Raw genomic sequence first — 19,936 nt, 5'->3', positions numbered from 1 at the left:
TGAAGAAAAGAAGAGGGGTTTAAAAAGTACATCCAGCAGATGACTCCAGTGGACTGCCCACAATGACCACTGGTCTGTGGAGTAGTACGGTGCCTCCGATGCACACATTCCCAATGACCGTGCATTCTCTGCCAAGCTCAGTGCACTGGCAGCTTGGGACATTAGTGCAGGGAAATTATGTATGAATAAACATGTCAATAAAATAATTCTTAAAGTTCACCTGTGAGGATCTGGACTGTCAAAGATTATTTGAAAACCATTCAGATTTTGTACAAAATCTTCTAAAAAGTTGGAAAAGCTCGGCAGGGTAGTAAGGCTCTGGATGTCTTTCCATGCTCTGTCTGAGAGCCAGTCAGAGGCTGGGTTGGTGATCACAGTGTGGCTAGCTGCTCCAGAGAGGAGGTAACGCCATTCATCCTATTAAATTACAATCACATTAGAAATGGTTATGATAGTATTGTTCACAAAGAAGACAAACACACAGTATCATTTTAAGTAAATATTTTTTGAAGTACTTTACATTTGAAGAAGCAACTAGAAACTAGTGTTTGCTCTTTTGCTGTTATAGGGGCCAATTTACTTGTAATTTGCTGAATTAAATTTCCCTTACGTTATTCACACATATGCAATATTTGGAAGCCATCAGATAATGTAATACCTGCGCATATTATACATTTGCAGATTAGGAAGAATGTGATGTGCATCAGCTGTTAATGCTGATTTGATTCCACCCCTTTATTGGGATACTCTGCTTCTTTGAAGAGGAGGCCAGAATGATACAAACTGTACAGCCATTGAGCAGGCTCTGGACCATGTCCACAGCAGCACTCTGGTGCAATAACTGAAGCTCTGCATTCTAAGAGAATGGAGTATATCCTCTTCCCTCTTGGAAAAGTGCAATTGTGAGTGCATGGATTCTCCTGATTGCAGGTGCAAATAATTATTTTCTGCATTCACTTTGTTTTGAAGTGCTACATTTAAATGCCAATATGTTCCACAATCGCAAAGACTTTAAATTCCTGAAGGTGCAGATAGGATACAACCATACCAAGCATCTTGATAGTCTGACAATGCCCCCTCGATTCCCATCACAGACAGGCCACGAGAGGCCAACCCCCAGCATCATTGTAACAGCTTGGTCCAATTAGCTGACATGGGATCGGCCCACCTGAACCTCACCAGCCTACTCCTTATACGCATCCTCCTTCGAGACCAGGACTCATCTGCTGGGACAAGCCCGAGATCGCAAGCATCACCGCATATGCGCTCTGACGATGAAGGACAGCTCCCCCATGAGGTCCTGGACTTTATCATCGTAAATAAAATATATCACAAGAGTTCACCCTACTGTCAGTCGATGTGATCACTGCTGAACCCTGTGTCAACGCCGACGCCACAATAGTCAAAAAATTCCCCAGACTAGTCCTTCCAATCTTTGTGATCTATTGAGATGTGCGACACACCAGAATTTGAGTTAGTGTATTATGAAAATACTGTACATCAGCAACATGGAGGCCAGTCCTGCAATCCTGCAATATTCGGGTGATACTTAATAACTCTTGTGTAGAATGTTTTTTTCTCTATTGTAAGAATACATGCTTGATATTAGAGATGAAAGTTCTACAAGGAAGCTCACAATGATGCAAGCACACAGGGGAACAATTGTCCATCATCTCGACAAAGAGTACTGATATGTAATGTAACAACTCACTAGGCCAATGGAGATTTATGGATGTATTACTGACCATATCAACCCTGTCATCATTCATCATGATTCTCACGCACACCAGGAAAGCAAACATAAGCTTGTGCTTCTCAAATAAGCTTCTGCAGACATTGAGGTACAGGCTGTAGGTGAAGTAATTATTGATAAGTTTTATCCTCTTCTCCACAGTATCTAGGAGACAAAAAAAAACAGTCTTGCCATCTCTGTGAGCTAGTTCTGTTTAAATTAAGTAATACATTTTATGGCTTAGAATTCCTAGTAGAGATTGTCATAAACTCCTAGTAGAGATTAACAGGAACATGAATTTGGTTAGAAGGATCAACATGGACAACAATTTTATTGGTGGAGCATATAGGGTGTTACACTGTAAGTAGAGAATACAGATTGAACTCATAACACCTTTCTCGTGATTGATTGAACTGCATTATGTTGGATTGTAAAACTTACTCCAAAACTGAATACCAAATGAAGTTTGCTTGACCACAACTCAGAATCAGAGTCATATAGCATGGAAATGGGCCCTTCTGTCCAACCAAGGTGCCCTCTTAAGCTAATCCCAATTACCTTAAATTGGCCCATGTCCCTCTAAACCTTTCCTATCCGTGTACCTGTCCAAGAGTCTTGTAAATGTTGTTATTATACCTGCCTGAACACTGGCAGCTCTTTCCACATACCTACCACCCTTTGAGTGAAAAGATTGTCCCTCATGGTCCTATTAAATCTTTCCAGTAAAGTGACTAATTGCTAATTAGCAGCAGTCAGAATGAAAAATATTGACAGTTAAGTCATGGTCTTGCACGTGTAATCTCCCATCACTCGTTCAAATATTCCTTATCTAGAAGACCATTTAAAGATTGCTTTTTCTGATCTGCTTTCCCTCTTCCTTTTTTTTGATGCAGCTGGTTCTTTTAAAGATTCCATTCTTTGGGACTTGGATACGAATGAATACTATGTTATTGAGATAGACTCTACCTTCACCCACCATGTGCAACACAGGTGTGGGAGTAGTGAATGTTGCCTAATTACTCTGGAGCCACCAGGTTTTAAATTTTGTGTTTTACAGGACATGCAGCTAGAAAACTTAAACTATTCATTTTTTCCAATAAATCTAGTTTTATCTCATTCATATTAACAGGCTGACTGAAATTTTTACCAGCAAATGAAAGTTTAAAAAATGATCAGAAGTCCCAGACCAAGCACTAACTTTCTCTTATCAAGATGCTGCCTGACCTTGTTTGTTATCGACCCTATAATATAGGAAGTCTGCGAGTACACGGGAGAGAGAGCAGAGAATATTCACCAGGATGTTGCCAAGATTTGAGCACTTCAGTTATAGGGAGAGATTTGATAGACTACCTTGGATAGTTTTCCTTGGAGTGAGGATGCTGAGGAATGAACTGATGGAAGTATATTAGTTTATGAGAGGTGTTAATAGGGTAGATAGTTTATTTGATGTTTAATCCAAATTTAATTCACCTACTTTCATTTTCAAAGATCTTAGTCACATTCAATTTATATGGACAGGATTACTCCCACGATTTGGTTCTTGAACAACAGACATGAAATTAGGTTCTTCACTCTGTGGAACCTTAGCCTTCAGCATAATACTGCACTGATTGAGGAATAATTGTTGGCTACTCTGCCTTGGAACCCATGATGTGTAGCACTGTCTGTCACGCGTTAAGCAGCTAAATTACAGCAAACAGAAATTAAACAATGGAAAAGAGTATTACATTAGCTTGAAGTAAACACGACTCAGAATGGCAGAGTTGACTTGGTTGGCATACCTGCTCGCTCAGAATTTGCAATGCCTGCCATGAAGATGGTGAGAAACCATTCCAAAGAATACTGATACATTGGGTCCACATTGGATAAATCGGATACGCAGAAAAACAGAATCTGGGTCCTTTCAGCAACAGGGACATACTGGAGCCGAGTGATATCAATGTCCTTCTCTGTCTGTTCTGCTATTGTCACTTTCATCTGTGGAGAAACAAATTACATTTTCAGTATTGAAGAATCCCAGAAAATGTATGCTAAGAGAAAGATAATTTTCCCTTTGGTCCCCTGGATATTTACTACTTTCACCAGCCTCTCAAAACTGCTGCTAAATGGCATACAATAAACTAAATGTCATACAATTACCCTGTTTAACTCTTCCTTCACTTTTAAACAGTATAATGTCAGCAGGCCACCTGGCCTCTAACCTGCTTCGCTAGGAAGGATTAGAAAATCAAAATCAGAGCCGCTCAGTTTCCTCCCTTATGCTCAGTACCGGTCTGGTGATTTATTTACTTTCAAACATGTTAAACCGTATAATACTTCCTCTCTTGCTATGTTCATCCCATCCAATATTTCACATTTTCTTTCTTAACCGCACCCCACCATTACCTCCTATTTGTGAATTTTCAGCAAAAATCCTACCAATAAACTTAATCTTCAGAGGTTACCTTTGTGGTCCCTAAAATGATAGTTCATTTCTTCGTTATCCTTGCGGTCTTTATGTATGCAAAGACATATCTTTGAACTTTCTTTGATTCTCTTGTCCATTTCTTTGCATTTCAATTAGTTTCCTAATTTTACTTTTAACTTACAACCCCATTCCTCACTAACCCCTCACCATTCTCACACCAATTTTTATATCTTTCTTTGGTTTCCTGCAGCATTGAGCACCAGGTGTCTGAAATAAGCTTGCTTCCCTTTAACTTATCCTATCGTCTATGCATATTGTCATCCCGTTTGCTCTAGTTTTTGCAGTTCTGGTTTGCTCCAAAACTCCTGAATTTCCTTCTTTAATCCCACTACTCTGACACTGATAGAACACCAAGGAACCAGTTCACTTTTGCCTAATCAGTCTAGCTTGGTAAAATTTGCTTTTCCCTGACTTAGTTCTTTCGCTATACTTCTAACAGCATACTTTTCCACAATTGATATACAATCGCTACCATAAAAATACTATTCGACTTCTATTCTAACATTTGTCCAGCTTCCGTGCCATATTTCCTTTCCACATTCGTTGAAACTAAATTTGCAATTGAATTCCATTCCATTGATCTGGCAATAAGGTGGCTTAAAAAGGGAGATGATGGAAAGGGTGTTGCAAAATGTTGCAATTTGTGGTAAATTCATTACATTAAATTCAGGAGGTTGGTGTTGTGTGCATGTTATATATGTGTGCTTGAGTGTGTCAAATATGTTATCAGCGTCTCTCTGTATACAGTATATTTCTCACTATTTGAGATGTAACTCCACTTACGATCAGCGAACACTACTGATACCAACCTTGATTTCTCCTGCTTTAATTTTAGAAGCCTCAAGGACTTTGATTAACTCCACATCATCGACAGGATTGCCCTCAGAGGTGCTCAGACGTAAAAGTATCTGATCCTCTATTTCTTTTAGCTCGCTTCTCATTTTAGCATTGCTGATGATCAGCTGATTTTTTGCATCCTCCAGATCTGGACGCTCCTGTGCCACAACACGTCCCAAGAGCTGGTCTTCCAGACCACTGCAAGATGGTAACACAGTTTACATGATGTAGAAAATTAAGATTCCTCTGAATGAGTTTAGATTAGTCAGTTTCTTAAAGGTAGAAACATTCTGTATTTTCTGTTTGAATAGGGAGACCAAAGAATTTAAACTTACAAGCATATACAAACTGAAAGAAAATACCAATTGACATGGGTCATTTCTAGCAAACACAGCAAACCAATCAAATCACTATCTTATATTGATCCCTTAGGGAGGGAATATCACCTCAAATCTAGTCATTTCATAGGATCATAGTTGATTTGATTATAATCTATATTCTGCATTTCAGATCCAGATCCAGGGTAAAATGTGCCCTGCCATCCAATTTATTTTATTCAATCGATCATTCTCTGAAATTTTTGTCACCTCCAGTGTATTGCCACACCAAACACTTCCTCCACTCACATTCTCTTTCAGCACTTCTAATGGAAGATCTCCTTTAAGGTCTAGTTTATTTTTGCTTCTCCACCAACATCCACTCCGTTTTCTATAGTATCCTCTAGTGCAATGCATGAATTTTTTTTAAACATCCTCCCTTCCTACCATCTTGAACCCCAAATACTTTTTTTCCCAGATGAAACATCAATTAACCTGTATGTCTTTTAATTTAGAATGCTGCATTTACTGCTCACAAAAAGTAGTCTATTCTACATTGGGGAACAAGTCCTGAGTGCATGTGGAACACCTCTATAACAGACCCAATTATTTGTCATTTTAATTCATTTTAATTTAAGTACACAAATTCCTCTGTATTCAGCTTCTTAAAATGACTCACTCCAGTTCAACGCAAACTTAAGAAATGGTACCTAGTTTTGCAACTGAGCACACTGCAGATTTCTGAATACAGTGCAACAATTTTAGAGAATCACACTTGCTTTCAAGCAATCGCAGTGTTTTCTACCATGTAATTTCAAATAATTCTGCCTCTCCCCGGTAACATTTCCTTCAGTCTGACCTTTTGTCCCATGTACTACTCTTTTTCATTTGCATTGTCATCCATTTTGTCATATAATCATTCCTGTTTTTCATCCTTCAGGCCTTTTCTTTCTTTCTCCTCTCTTCCCTATTTCTGTTTAATCTAGATTTTCAGTTTTTAGTTTTGGACTTCCAGAATGAACTATATTTTGCTTTTGTACACATTTACCTTGGAGATAGTGTGAAATTAATCAGAGTGACCTTTGTTGATATCTCAGGAGTGTAGTGAGGATTGGGCAGCTTGGTAGTAATGTACATTTTAAAATCATCATGAAAAGGGATAATTGCATCTCCCAGTTTTATAACTGTGCTCCCTTGTTGCTTAAAGGTCTGGAAAACAGAAATATATTATTTGGTATGGTTACATCCACATAACTTATACATAAACATTTGTCATATGTTTGCTTTTGACATTTATTGGCATGATATCATATGGATTTTAGATTAAGATTTTGTAGGTTTCGGCAGTTGCTTATGGTCCATAAAGGTCATGGATATTTAATTTTGCACTGCCAGATCTGTTTTGAGTCTATCCTACTTAACACAACTGTTATGCAACACCACATGTGGAAGATCAGACAAGGAACAGTACAGTACAGTACAGGAACAGGCCCTTCGGCCCATAATGTCTGTTCCAAAAATGATTCCTGGTTAAACTAATATTTTCTTCCCGCACGTAATCAATATCACTCCATTGCCTACATATCCATGTGCCTATCTAAAAGTCTCTTAAATGCTTCTATCGCATCTGTCTCAGCCTCCCCTCGCAGCGTGTTCCAGGCACCCATCATTCTGTGTGAAAAACCAAGGTGAAAAAAATAGGAATCAGTCTCCCTGAATTCTGTATGGTGTCATAAGTATCAATGTTGTAATGGACAGATGCACTTGTACGACTGGTCAGGATGAGGACAAGTGGATTTACACTTCATGTTGACTCACTCACATCCTGGTGCAGGAATTAATTGATGGGACGTCAATCATGATTCAAGCAGCTCAGGCAATGAAAGTGTTTATTGAGTTACTCCTGGTGATGAGTATTGAAGTACCCCAATCATAGACCTTGATACTCTCACCGCTTTTTAACAGTGCTGTTCAACATGGAGGAAGACTGATTTATCAAATTAGTGCAGAAGGAAGATGGTAATTAGGAGGAAATTCCTTGCCCATTTTTGGCCTGATTCCAGGAGAGTTCATAAGTTCTGGTCAATTTTCAGGACCCAGGATAACTCTTTCCTTTCTGTGTACCAAACCATTCCTAGCTCTGTTACATCTCTCCTGCTGATGGGACAGGATGAACCCAGGGATTGTGATGGAGGAATCAGGCTCATTGCCTGTAAGGTACGATTATGCAAGTACAATAATGTCAGGTTGTTGCTTGAATAATCTGTCAGATATTTCAACAAGTCTCAGAATATTGAAAGAAAGTCTTTGCAAAATCAACTGGGTTATGGTCAATTTTGGCATGTCTAAATTCAGTACCTGAATTAAGGCTGTTTGTTCCATCAGATTTTATCCTTTTCCTGCTTAAGTAAAACAATTTGATACATCCAAACAGCTTGTCATTAAAAAAATGAATCATATTCTCATTCTAAAATGGCACAAAGACTAGATAGGTAAGGAGACCTGATTTCCTTCATTGAAAGCCATTAGTGAACCTGATGGGTTTTTAAAGACAATTTGGTAGTTTTGACCGGAGATTTTTCATAAACTTACACATTGATGACATGTCTAAATTGTACAAGCGCTATAATGGGATTTAAACACGTCTCCAAACTGTTGGCCCAAGCCACTGGACTTCTGATCTGCTGACTTAACCACCTCAACATTGCATCATCAGGGTGCAGATCATAATTTTCTATTAATTGTGAATGAGAAACTAATAGTTGCAGTGGACGACTTCCTGAGTATGTGCATCTGGTGAATGTGGGTCTGTGTGCTAGGGACTATATGTGCTAGAGACATATAGTCAAATTACTAGACTAAGTGGGACCCATTGGGTCCCAGCATCACCAAATTCAAGTGCAGTTTCTTACCACTTCAAGCAGGGTGCAAGGCCACCAAATTCAAGTGCAGTTTCATACCATTTCAAGCAGGGTGCAAGACCACTATAGACCGCGAGTCGTGACCGGTCCCTCCTCCATCTTGCAGAGACTGAGCCAGAGACTGAGAGACTAAGATTAGACTTTTAATTATATAGAAGGCAAGGCAACTTTAATTAGGCAAGGCAACTTTAATTAGGCAACACAGCTTTAGGATTTCCAAACCAAAGGCAACGCAGCTTTAGCATTTCCAAACCAAAGGCAACGCAGCTTTAGCATTTCCAAACCAAAGGCAACACAGCTTAAGCATTTCCTAACCAAAGGCAACACAGCTTTAGCATTTCCAAACCAAAGGCAACAGAGCTTTCGCATTTCCAAACCAAAGGCAACACAGCTTTAGCATTTCCAAACCAAAGGCAACACAGCTTTAGCATTTCCAAACCAAAGGCAACACAGCTTTAGCATTTGCAAACTATATTTTCAAACCACATTAAGGGCACTGACAGGTCAGTAAAACCACTCACAGTTTAGTAGACACATGTTCAGTGTTATTCACAGCTCAGACTGAGGGACGTGTCCCTCTCGCTCCCCCATCTTGCAGAGACTGACTGATGCACTCAACACGTCCGGGTTTTATAGCCCTCCGGAAGGGGCGTGGCCTTCAGGAGAGAGAATCTCAACATTTTTTAAAACACTAATAACTCTTTTATTTTTCATCGATGGGAAAAATCCTCTTGTCCTGCGCAGCGCAGGGAGACTCTGAGTAAGATGGCCAAAAATCACAGCCATAAGTGGCACTTTTTCTCTAAAATCAATATACAGAACAACAGGAAGTGGTCAAGATCAGACTTTTAGTAATATAATAAAAATATTACAGCCAATATGTGTCTACTACTTTACCATTTTCAATAGTATGGGTTCCAGGGCTGGATCCAGTTCTTCCCTCACATTCTCCAAAAGACAAGGCTTTCCAAAACGAATGGCATTCTCAAGACTCCGCAAGAAGTCACGATCAGACATCTTGAAAATATCTAGTCCTTGGTCTCGTTCCTGAAGAGGACAAGAAGATCAATCAAACTGATTAGATTAGTTCTTCACTTTCTGGGTGGAAGATTCCACTCTTTGAGAGAGAGTTGGATGAATCAAATTCAATTTCATAACTTCCCATGGTGTGATTTGAGATCTTAATTTAAGATTGCTCATAGTGTACCATAATAAAAGCACTCAGTTTTATACACAAAATGCAGGAGTAACTCAGTGGGTCTGGCAGCATCTCTGGAGAAAAGGAATATGTGACATTTTGGGTCTGAACCCTTCTTCAGAATTCCTTCCGACACACACTGCCAGTTTTATTTGTGCGGTTGTGTGACTGAATGCACACCTGCAATATTATACTCTCAATCTTATCTATTCTCCTGGAGACATTGCCCATAATTCACCATGCTCTGCAGATATCTGTAAACCCCTGATCTTTGTGCAAGGATATTCTGAAAGAATAATATTGTTTCTCTCGATGCATGCTGCTTGACTTATTAAGTTATTCCATCATTTTCTGTCTTTATTTCCGAATTCGAGTCTCAGCCATATTTTATTTCTGTACAAGAGTGTGAGTTTCCTTCTGATCCATCATTAAATGTGGTATTGTTCATTTATAAATCCAGACAGTGGGTGTTAATAATGGATGACTTCAATGATTTTCAGCAGTGAAATGCTGTCACCAAACATGAGAAGGAGAAGAGATGGACTTTTCCAACTGTCTGGAAAGTAAGCTCACTTCTCGTAAACCATCTGGGATCAGCTAAGATAGGGACCATGTCTATTGGCTTAGTGTCATCTTCAGATTAGCATTGATTCTATGGTCTAGATTGTGTATCTATAAATTAAATTAAAATCACATCCGTAACACTTTTAAGAAAAGGTATTTCAAGCTCAAATAATTGGCATTGAGCATTATCCAATGTCACTGGATAATAGAATACTGCAGTGTAAAATTCTCAAAGTATTACAATACAATACCATTTATTTGTCATTTGAACCTCACATGAGGTTCAAACGAAATTTGGTTGGCAGGTAACGGTATCAACATCAGTGAGTTCATTTCAAAATCCAAGGCGGAGCTATGGGTACGCGCATGGGCCCCAGCTATGCCTGCCTCTTTGTAGGGTAGGTCGAACAATCCTTGTTCAAGGCATACAGTGGCCCTATCCCCAAACTCTACCTCCACTACATTAACTGCATTGGTGCACCCGTGCAGTACTCACTGACTTCATCCATTTCACCACGAACTTCCATCTGGCACTTAAATTCACCTGGACCATTTCCGACATCTCCCTACCATTTCTAGACCTCACTATCTCCATCGCAGGCAACATACTTCTGACCAACATCTACTATAAACCCACTGACTCCCATGGCTATCTGGACTACACTTCTACCCACCATGCCTCCTGTAAGGACTCCATCCCCTACTCCCAAGTCCACGCCGCATCTGCACCCAGGGTGAGGTGTTCCAAACCAGGGCATCGGAGATGTCCTAATTCTTCAGGGGACGGGGGTTCCCCTCTTCGACTATAGATGAGGCACTCACCAGGGTCTCTTCTATACCCCGTAATGCTGCTCTCACTCCCCTTCCCCCCCCCACTCATGACAAGGGCAGAGTTCTGCTTGCCCTCACCTTCCACCCTGCCAGCCGTCACATACAACAGAAAATCCTCCAACATATTCGCCACCTCCAATGGGATCCCACCACTGGCCACATCTTCCCATCTCCTCCCCTGTCGGCTTTCCGCAGAGACCGCTCCCTCCGTAACTCCCTGGTCAATTCTTCCCTTCCCACCCAAACCACCCCCTCCCGTTACTTTCCCTTGCAACCGCAGGAAATGCCACACTTGTCGCTTTACCTCCCCCTTTGACTCCATTCAAGGACCCAAGCAGTTTTTCCAGGTGTGGCAGAGGTTCACCTGCACCTCCTCCAACCTCATCTATTGCATCCGCTGTTCTAGGTGTCAGCTGCTCTACATCGGTGAGACTAAGCGTAGGCTTGGCGATCGCTTCGCCCAACACCTCCGTTCGCAATAACCAACTTGATCTCCCAATGGCTCAGCACTTCAACTCCCCCTCCCATTCCAAATCCGACCTTTCTGTCCTGGGCCCCCTCCATGACCAGAGTGAGTCCCACCGTAAATTGGAGGAGCAGCACCTCATATTTCGCTTGGGTAGTTTACACCCCAGCAGTATGAACATTGACTTCTCCAATTTCAGGTAGTCCTTGCTTTCTCCCTCTTTCCCCTCCCCTTCCCAGCTCTCCCACAGATCACTGTCTCCGCCTCTTCCTTGCTTCTTCCCGCCCCCCCCATCCCCTCATCAGTCTGAAGAAGGGTCTCGACCCGAAACGTCACCCATTCCATCGCTCCATAGATGCTGCCTCACCTGCTGAGTTTCTCCAGCATTTTTGTCTACCTTTGTTTGTTCCAGCATCTGCAGTTCCTTCTTAATCATTTGTACAGTGATATGTTTCATATTTTATATTCCTCATACCATACAAAGCTGTTTAGTCTTTACAATTGCGAGTTGTCAAGTTTTTCAAACACGAGTGTCCAATGTGATACAGATTACCCGTACCAAATTTTTAATCCATTTATTTGCTTGACCTTGTGGATCAATGAACAGCGGCCATCGTTGAGTATATTGCGCAATTATTCCATTCTCAACAGATAATGCATCTTTGGGAAGACCTGAAATCTATGAAACAGAATGTCTGTTAACAAATATTGGTTAATTTGAAATGAGGATATAACATTAAAAAAAAATTAGAACGATGCTATTCGGGAGTTACATCAAGAGAATTATCTTTCATACAGAAGGTCATGGAAGATAAAACAGATGGAGAGCATACAGTAGCAATGTTACAAAATTTTGAGATTTAAAAAATCAAGTCTGTAATTTATCCCATCAGATAAAGCATAAAAAGAAGTTTAATTTGACACCTAATTCACTTTCATATCTCAAGTATTTAAAAAGTTATGGCCATTTTCATACTCGGAAATTAGCATCTTGTTCCCTATTGATTTTCTATGGACATAACAAAAAAGCTGTGATCGTGTGCAGTCAAAAGCCCATAACCTTCTTAAAAATTAAGAGAACTGAATGAAATTTTCAGTTATCGTAGATTGAACCATTCTGAAACAAATATAAAATAATCTTACTTGGATGACCTGAAATTAAAGCATATAATTAGTTAATTACCCAAGTGTAGCTAATTTCAAACTTCAATTACTAGATCTAAACATCTATCCATTTCTTAATAAATGATTAACATTTTTAAATAGCCTAAGTGTCCAAATAATATTCATAAATAATTCACAATAAAACATGATTTTTAAATCTCATTTACATTAATTTATAGGCCAAATGGAAGGAATTTAGTGTTCAATTGCTGTAAATTAAAGTCCATTTAAATCAGCTTTCTAGTGGGATCCTGTGAACGCGCTGGTTTAGAACGTTCACATTGCGGTAGATTTGTGCCCTCAAATGCCCAGAAAAATACTGCGGGATATAATGGGCCCAAAATGAGCTACTCGCAATATTAAACTTTGTATAAAGGGATCTTAAGAAGCCCTTTTTAATGTAAAAATAAGCAGCCTAACTTCTATTATTTGCTCTATGCGACCCTGACAGCTGCCGGTGGTCGCGGATTTAGAGATTGATTTTTAAACTACTACAACTATTATACGAGGCCTTTAAAACTAATAATAGCTTTTGCGACAGGGTCTTCCAGCGATTTTTCGTTAATAATTAACTAGGCTGAACATCTTAGATTGGAACAGCCTAGAGTAAATCGCGTTTTAAACCCGCCCCCCTCTAAACGGCGCCAAAATCGCGCACACCCGCAGCGACAGATTTTCAGCGACGCTTCAGGTAGGCTTTGCAACATACAGTTCAAAATATTAAAAACATTGCCCTGAATGGCAAGTGAAGGAACTTTTCTTCATAACTTAAAACTTTAATTCCAGCTCTGGAGGCTGGCCTCCTACACACATTTTGTTCTATCTATCTATATAATATTAAAACTCTGTGTGTGTCTGGCTGGCTGGCTGTGTGTGTTTCTAACTTGTGGCTGCCAGCCTTTGATTCGTTGCTACGCCAACGTCAGACCCAGAAACGCCGAGTTTATTCCCATTTCGGTAGAGATTTCACTTTTCATTCCAAGTATCCACTCCTCATTAAATTTCGTCGTGCTTATGTACACATTTTAAATAAAATCTTTCTCCCCCCACTCACTCATTTTGTCGCCTCCTGCTGGCCAGCAACCATAACGGCTGCTGGCGCCCGCATCTCGCCTCAAAGACGCCATTTAAAAACAGCCGCACTGCTGATTCCTGAGCCGCTTGAGTTGGAGTACCACGTCTCCCGTGGGGGCTACGGGTAGGGAACGGCTGCGTTGGGGGATCAGACCCAACGGGTCTGCACTTGGTCTAGTTATTCTATAAAATTACTACCTTATTCGTGGAGAAATCTGATTACAAACTAGTCATTTACCAACATTCATCCCTTAACCACTACCAAGCATTGATTACTGTTCGGATAAAAAAAAAAAGAGCTGCTGGAGGAACTCAGCCATGAGGCAGTGTCCATGGAAGCAAAGCACTGTCAGCATTTTGGGTTTAGACTGCATCAGGACTGAGACTGTAGAGGAGATATAACTGCTGTAAAGAGGTGATGGGGTGGGGTGAGGCAGGAATTAGCAAGTGATGCGTGGATCCAGGTGAGGAAGGGTTGATGGACCGATTGAGCCAAAAAGTTGGGGAGTGGGGGAGGGGGTGGGGGAGATAGTGCCAGAGGCTAGCAGGTTATAAATGGTGGGAATAAGGGGTTGTTGATTGTGGAATCTAATAAGGAAGGATGGTGATATGTGGAACCAGAGAACGGAAAAATGGCAGATGGCTACAGCAGGGGTATGAATAGGGAACCCAATTGATTGAATGGTGATGGATAAGCAGTTGGAACCTTCTGGGAGTGGGGAAGTAAACTGGATAATAAGGGTTTGGTGGTGAAGGAAAGAAGTATGTGTGTGAGTGGACCCATGCAGATTTGCTAGAGAGAAAGGAACAGAGGAGGTGCAGTTCGGCTGAAATTGCAAAGTTGAATGTTCACAACATTGGACGTTCATTTCCCAGGGACATTATGTTGCATTTGGCCTCAGCCTGGCAATGAAGGACACTTGTGGATGGGAATTTAAATGGCTTGTGAGCTCATGATTGTCATAATCAATAGAGTGCGGGTGATAGGCAAAGAGATCACCTAGTCTGTGTATGGTCCTGCTGACGTAGGGGAGGCAATCACGTGAGCACTGAACGCAATAGTCGAGGTTGAAGATGATGAAGGTAAAGGGCCTGTCCCACTAACGCGACTTTTCAGCGACTGTCTTCGATCCAGCTCGAGGGCACTCGCCTGAAAAACCTCGAGCTGGATCGACCGTCAGCGATGAAACACGCGAACTGGATTGACCATCAACACACACACACACACACACACAAACACATCGCAAATGCGGGGGCCAGGGAAAGCAGGGGAGTGCTGTCTGAAATTCACACCCGCGATGAACAGGAAGGTAAAAGACGGCTGCCACAATGTACGGCAAGTCCTTTAGAGAGCGCGGAGGGGTGAGAGGGGGGAGGGGAGAAGGAGTGGAGACACTTTTAGGAAGCCAGACAACTTTTAATAAAGTTTAGCGGGCATTTAACATTACCGGTCGGTTTTCCTTGGTCCTGAAAACTCCAATGAGCCAATTAAAATGCCCGATCAGCAAAGGAGATTGCCTACGGCTACCCTCGACTGCCTATAACTACATAGCGACCCCACTCCACTGCATTACGAGTTCAAAAGAATCATGCCGACCAATTTCTATTCGCGGAAAAATTTTCGGCATGATGAAAATTTTTCCTCGACCAAACTGAGGCCACGAGTATGCAGGAACTTCCCTGGAGCATGAAGGAGAGTTCCAGTGGCCTCCTAGGACCACGTGTCATCCATGCTGCAAGTTTGAGTCGAGAACAAACTCTTCTAAACTCGCAAATTAGGTCGCCGCAGTGGGACAGGTCCTTAAATATCTACCTCACCAGGAAGGGTTGTTTGGATCGAGCTGAGGGACTAGGTGTAGGAGCAGGTGTTGGACTTCCTATTGTTGCAGTGGTAAGTGCTTAGAGATGGGGAGGGATGGTCTGAGAGGGTTGGGTGAACGAAGAAGATGGCATCGCAGAAAGCAGAAAGGCATGGATATGGGAAGATGTGACTGGTGATGGGTTCATGTTGTAGCGGGCAGAAATGATCTTCTTATCGAGTCCACACACAAGATTAGAAACACACTTCTCGGCATCTGCATACAATGGTGTCGGTCTTGCGCTTCTTGTGCTTCTTGTGCGTGGTGGTGGAAAGATTGGTGAAAACAGGGCCGCGACGTGAACGCTCATTCCTTGACCAGAAATGAAGAAGAATGATATGTAGGATGCGGGAGCAGGTAGGGTTTGTCCTTTGTAGTTCATTCATAGATAAGCAGATCCCTACCCCTCCACCCAGTCGATCACAGACTAGAGTGATCTCACCCTTTAACTTCTCATATTCGGGGAGCGCAATATACGCTTGCTGTTAACAGTCTGGGTAAAGTGTGTGGTTTGGAACATTTTCCTAAATATATTTGCCACATTTTATATGCTTGCTGTTGAGGTGCATCAACCTGTTAGCAAAATGTCAAATATAACAAGCAAGCTCTCTGACTAAAACTATGGTCAAATTAAAATAGTGAATAGAACCCACCTGCCAGGACCTTATGTTCACAGGTTCTCCTAATGTTGAAGTCAGACTGCATTCTTTTGTGTGTGGAACACCAAGTGTAAGAAGCTTATGTAGCCATTCATCATTCATTGCTGCACGATATTCTCCCTACAGAATCAATTGCAATGTGGTCATGGCAAGGTCAACTCAAATGAGCTGATAAGACTAACTTACACTGGAAGCTACCATACTGTAATGTATTACAACCTCAATTTAAACAAGTGTGTGTGTGCATTTCTAAGATTAAAATCCTACAATGTGATAAAAATTATATACTTCTTTCAATCCTAATATGCATTCTTCTATTATTCTGTATGATCGTAAGGTGATACAAAATCTATGCCGAGAAATTAAATTTTAACATGATTTGATGTGTTAAATGAGCACTGTGCTTAATGTTAATGCCCAATCAGGGTCCCTACAAACAGAAAATTCACAAAGACATCTTACAAAAATTATTAGGGTAGTTTGCCCCCAAAACATCCATTAAGCCACGGCCCGTATGGTTTCTGAAGGGATCTTTCTCCATTTAGTATATCTGTAAACAATTTTCTGATCACCAATTCTAGATGGGCATTAGCCCTTAAAGGCATGCTCCCCATTAGAATCGCACAGCAACAATAGATAATGATAGCAGCAGTGAAGTAAGAGGCTGTAGTGAATTAAGGTGGTGAAAACCTTTAAGACCCTAAGATTAGAATGGTGTGGTAGGAGGAGGCTAACACACTACCCACAAAACTCACAGAAACATTGAACAATGCAGCAATACATTTCATGATCTAGCTGCTCATTTCTGCTCACCAGCAGCAAAACCACCTACTGTCAATTGTGACACTCTGTGGACGTCAAAAAGTGTTTAATCAGCCTGCATTGAGTTCTAATGTTGCCCCCGTCAGGTATCGGAATGTCAACGAATATCCTTTTAATTCACAAGTAGGGTGATTTGCTTCTACTTTAACTGCAAGTTCATCAAACATGGGAAGTCTTAACCCCCTGAGGCAATATAATGAAGCAACTGTGATTGCTTCATTGTTTATTAGCTATGAATAAACAAAAAAGAGTGATCCCTATAAATGTAAGATACTTAATATTCTCTCGCTGCCTCTGAAAGTTAAGTAAATATTAGGAGAAATATTGACAGTTATTTAATGGTATAATTAGGTGCATGAATGATCAGGAAAATGTTTGGTGTGATGTGGTGAATAGCACTTGGATTGGCCCTGTCCTATTTCATGATAGACGAATATTCCACATGAACGGTGTTAAGGTATGTAAACATTTTTATGCATGACCCACACATACAAAAAGGGACAAATATTCAAATTTTGAGACTGTAGAAGTTACAAGTTGAAAAGGCGAGTCTGATGCAATGTGTTGAGTTGAAATGACGTAAAGGAATCTTTCCTACGCACTGGAGTAAAAGGCAGATTTTGTCTGAAGTGAACTGAAAGGCTCTGTAACACTCACCGTGAAAGGACCCAGATAAGCTACAAACCCTCCTGAAATGAGCACATCCCCAGCTACATTAATGATCATGTTGTCCAGATTCTGGACAGTTTCTTGCCAGCGAATTTTCTCATCAGACAATCCATTTATTAGCTATGAATAAACAAAAAATATAGTTAAACCTTAAATTTAAAAGCCATAATTTCTTCTATTTGTCTTTGTAAATTGTGTAGATATTAGAATTTAAAAAAAAATTATTTTTCAGTATTGCAAAGAATGGTGTATACTAGAGGCTTACAAAAGATCTGAAGAGAGTTAGAACATAAAACGGTACAGCACAGAAACAGGCTCTTTTGCCAACAATGTCAGTGCCAAACATGATGCCAAGTTAAACTAATCTCTGGCTGCATGTGTTCCATAACCCTCAATTCCCTGCATATCCATGCGCCTCTTTAAAAGCTTCTTAAATGCTACTATTGCATCTGCCTCCACTACTATCCAAGGCAGCATGCTCCAGGCACTCGCCACTGTAAAAAACTAGCCCCACACATCTCCTTTAAAGTCTACCCCTCTCACGGTAAAGATATGTCCTCTAGTCTTTGACATTTCCATTCTTAGAAAAATATACTTTCCGTGATACTTTCTGTCATTTAATGAAAATAAATATTTTACAATATATATGTTAGTATTGGGAACAAATAAAACATTGGAATTTAAATAATTATGGGATAACAGAATTTTATTATTTATTATTAAGAATTTTGCAGAAATGATTCAATGAATCTAACACGAATTTCTTTATCAAGAGACAAGTAATGATGTTTTGCTCATAAAGTCTATGATATTAAACTTCGACACGATAAAACATGGCTGGAATTTATTTTGTCCTTTGATGGATGGAAGTTTCGCCTGTGAAGCAGTACTGAAATTGAAGCAGCGGAAGCCAGTATTGGAGAAGGAAATAAGTGTGAAGAAGAGGATGTGGGGTAAGCAATTGAGTTCAGGATTTTGAGATTCTGGGTAGATTGGTTCAACTGTCCTGTGAGAGGAATCGAATCAGAACAAGTAGAGAATCTGACTTAGTTTTACAGTGTAATATTATTCAGAATTTGATGTTTGGCAAGCAATCAGTGGTGAGAGAATAAGAGAAAGAGGGAAAGATTGAGAATAAGATAGATTTTCATTTGTCAGCTTACACAAGCAATCTTCGTTATATCTTACGATAAACTGTCGCTAAGGAAAATGCAAATAAGGTGACCAAAGAAGGTTATTTGAAATTATTACGGTAATTGTGTGGAGTGGGAATCAAAATTTGGATATTGCATGCGATGTATTGCAATGTTTACACAGTGTACAGATAATTATTTTACATTTCAAGCAGTTGAAAACTGGTTTAGAGTCAGCAGCTCACACAAATAGTGGGTGTAAAATGGAAAATAACGCATTTACCTTGTCAGCTCTGATTAGCCTCTGCTCACACTGGTCACATTTATTTTCAAGTTCAACCTTCTTTGCTACACAATCCCTGTACTTAGATTCAAGAGCAGCTATCCCAAGTTCCACTTCATCCAGTTGGTTCTTTGCTTTTTCTAAGATCTTTTGAGTCACAGCCAGATCTTCCTGAGCTTCACGGAGGGCATGCTGTATTACGAAAAAGCAAATACATTTATTCTAAAGCTGTTACTGAAACAATATGCTTCAGAATTACATATTTAGTATAGTATATAATGTGCATAATCCCATATATTATATAGAGAATAACAACATAATTTCATCTTTATTCCCACAAAAATGACTTTCACAACTTTTTGGTTTAAGGATCATTTAAGTCAGAAATTTAAGCTTTTATCATTAAGGCTCTTCATTGAATCAGAAAATCAGAAAGTACAAAAATAGATACTTATATGACTCATCTAGTCCTTGCCGACTGTGATGTCTATCTATATTAATCCATTTGCCTGCATTAGGCTGGTATCCCTTTATGCCTTTCCGATATAAATCCAAATTCCTTTTAAACATTGTAATTGTATCTGTCTCTACCATCACCTCTGACACTCATTCCAGGTAACTACCTCCCTCTGTGTGGAAAAACGTACACCTCAAATCTTTAAATTTCTCCCCTTTCACCTTCAATTTGTGTCTACTAGTTCTTGACATCACATTCTTGGTGGCAAAAAAGATTGACTCTCTATCTTATCTATGCCCCTCATAATTTTCAAAATAAAGTCAACCCTCAGTCCTCTACTTTACATTGAGAATAAACCCAGCCTTTCCAATCTCTCCTTGTAACTACAGCCTTCCACTTCAGGCAATAGCCTCGTGAATTACAATTGCATTCTTCTATAACCCTCCAAGCTGGTTACCAAACTCGCAGAACTGGGTTTCTGCG

The 19,936-nt window shown here is 40.3% G+C and overlaps 1 protein-coding gene across 1 annotated transcript in view; it reads right to left on the bottom strand.

Moving 5' to 3' along the window:
* Nucleotides 1-19,936, bottom strand: part of dnah1 (dynein axonemal heavy chain 1) — a 223,664-nt gene that overhangs the window by 25,793 nt on the left and 177,935 nt on the right. Inside the window, exons 57-66 of the mRNA XM_033036813.1 lie at nucleotides 18,997-19,188; nucleotides 17,569-17,700; nucleotides 16,084-16,209; nucleotides 11,893-12,012; nucleotides 9,172-9,321; nucleotides 6,402-6,562; nucleotides 5,009-5,234; nucleotides 3,514-3,709; nucleotides 1,746-1,897; nucleotides 221-417 (exon numbers count right to left, since the gene is read on the bottom strand). Of these exons, the coding sequence (XP_032892704.1) occupies nucleotides 221-417; nucleotides 1,746-1,897; nucleotides 3,514-3,709; nucleotides 5,009-5,234; nucleotides 6,402-6,562; nucleotides 9,172-9,321; nucleotides 11,893-12,012; nucleotides 16,084-16,209; nucleotides 17,569-17,700; nucleotides 18,997-19,188 (1,652 nt within the window). The remainder of the gene's footprint in view (nucleotides 1-220; nucleotides 418-1,745; nucleotides 1,898-3,513; nucleotides 3,710-5,008; nucleotides 5,235-6,401; nucleotides 6,563-9,171; nucleotides 9,322-11,892; nucleotides 12,013-16,083; nucleotides 16,210-17,568; nucleotides 17,701-18,996; nucleotides 19,189-19,936) is intronic.

The sequence above is a fragment of the Amblyraja radiata genome, chromosome 18 (genome assembly GCF_010909765.2).
Source record: "Amblyraja radiata isolate CabotCenter1 chromosome 18, sAmbRad1.1.pri, whole genome shotgun sequence".
NCBI classification, from domain to species: Eukaryota; Metazoa; Chordata; class Chondrichthyes; order Rajiformes; family Rajidae; genus Amblyraja; species Amblyraja radiata.
Note: the sequence above shows the minus strand (reverse complement) of the source record. Positions and strands in the feature narration are given on the sequence as shown.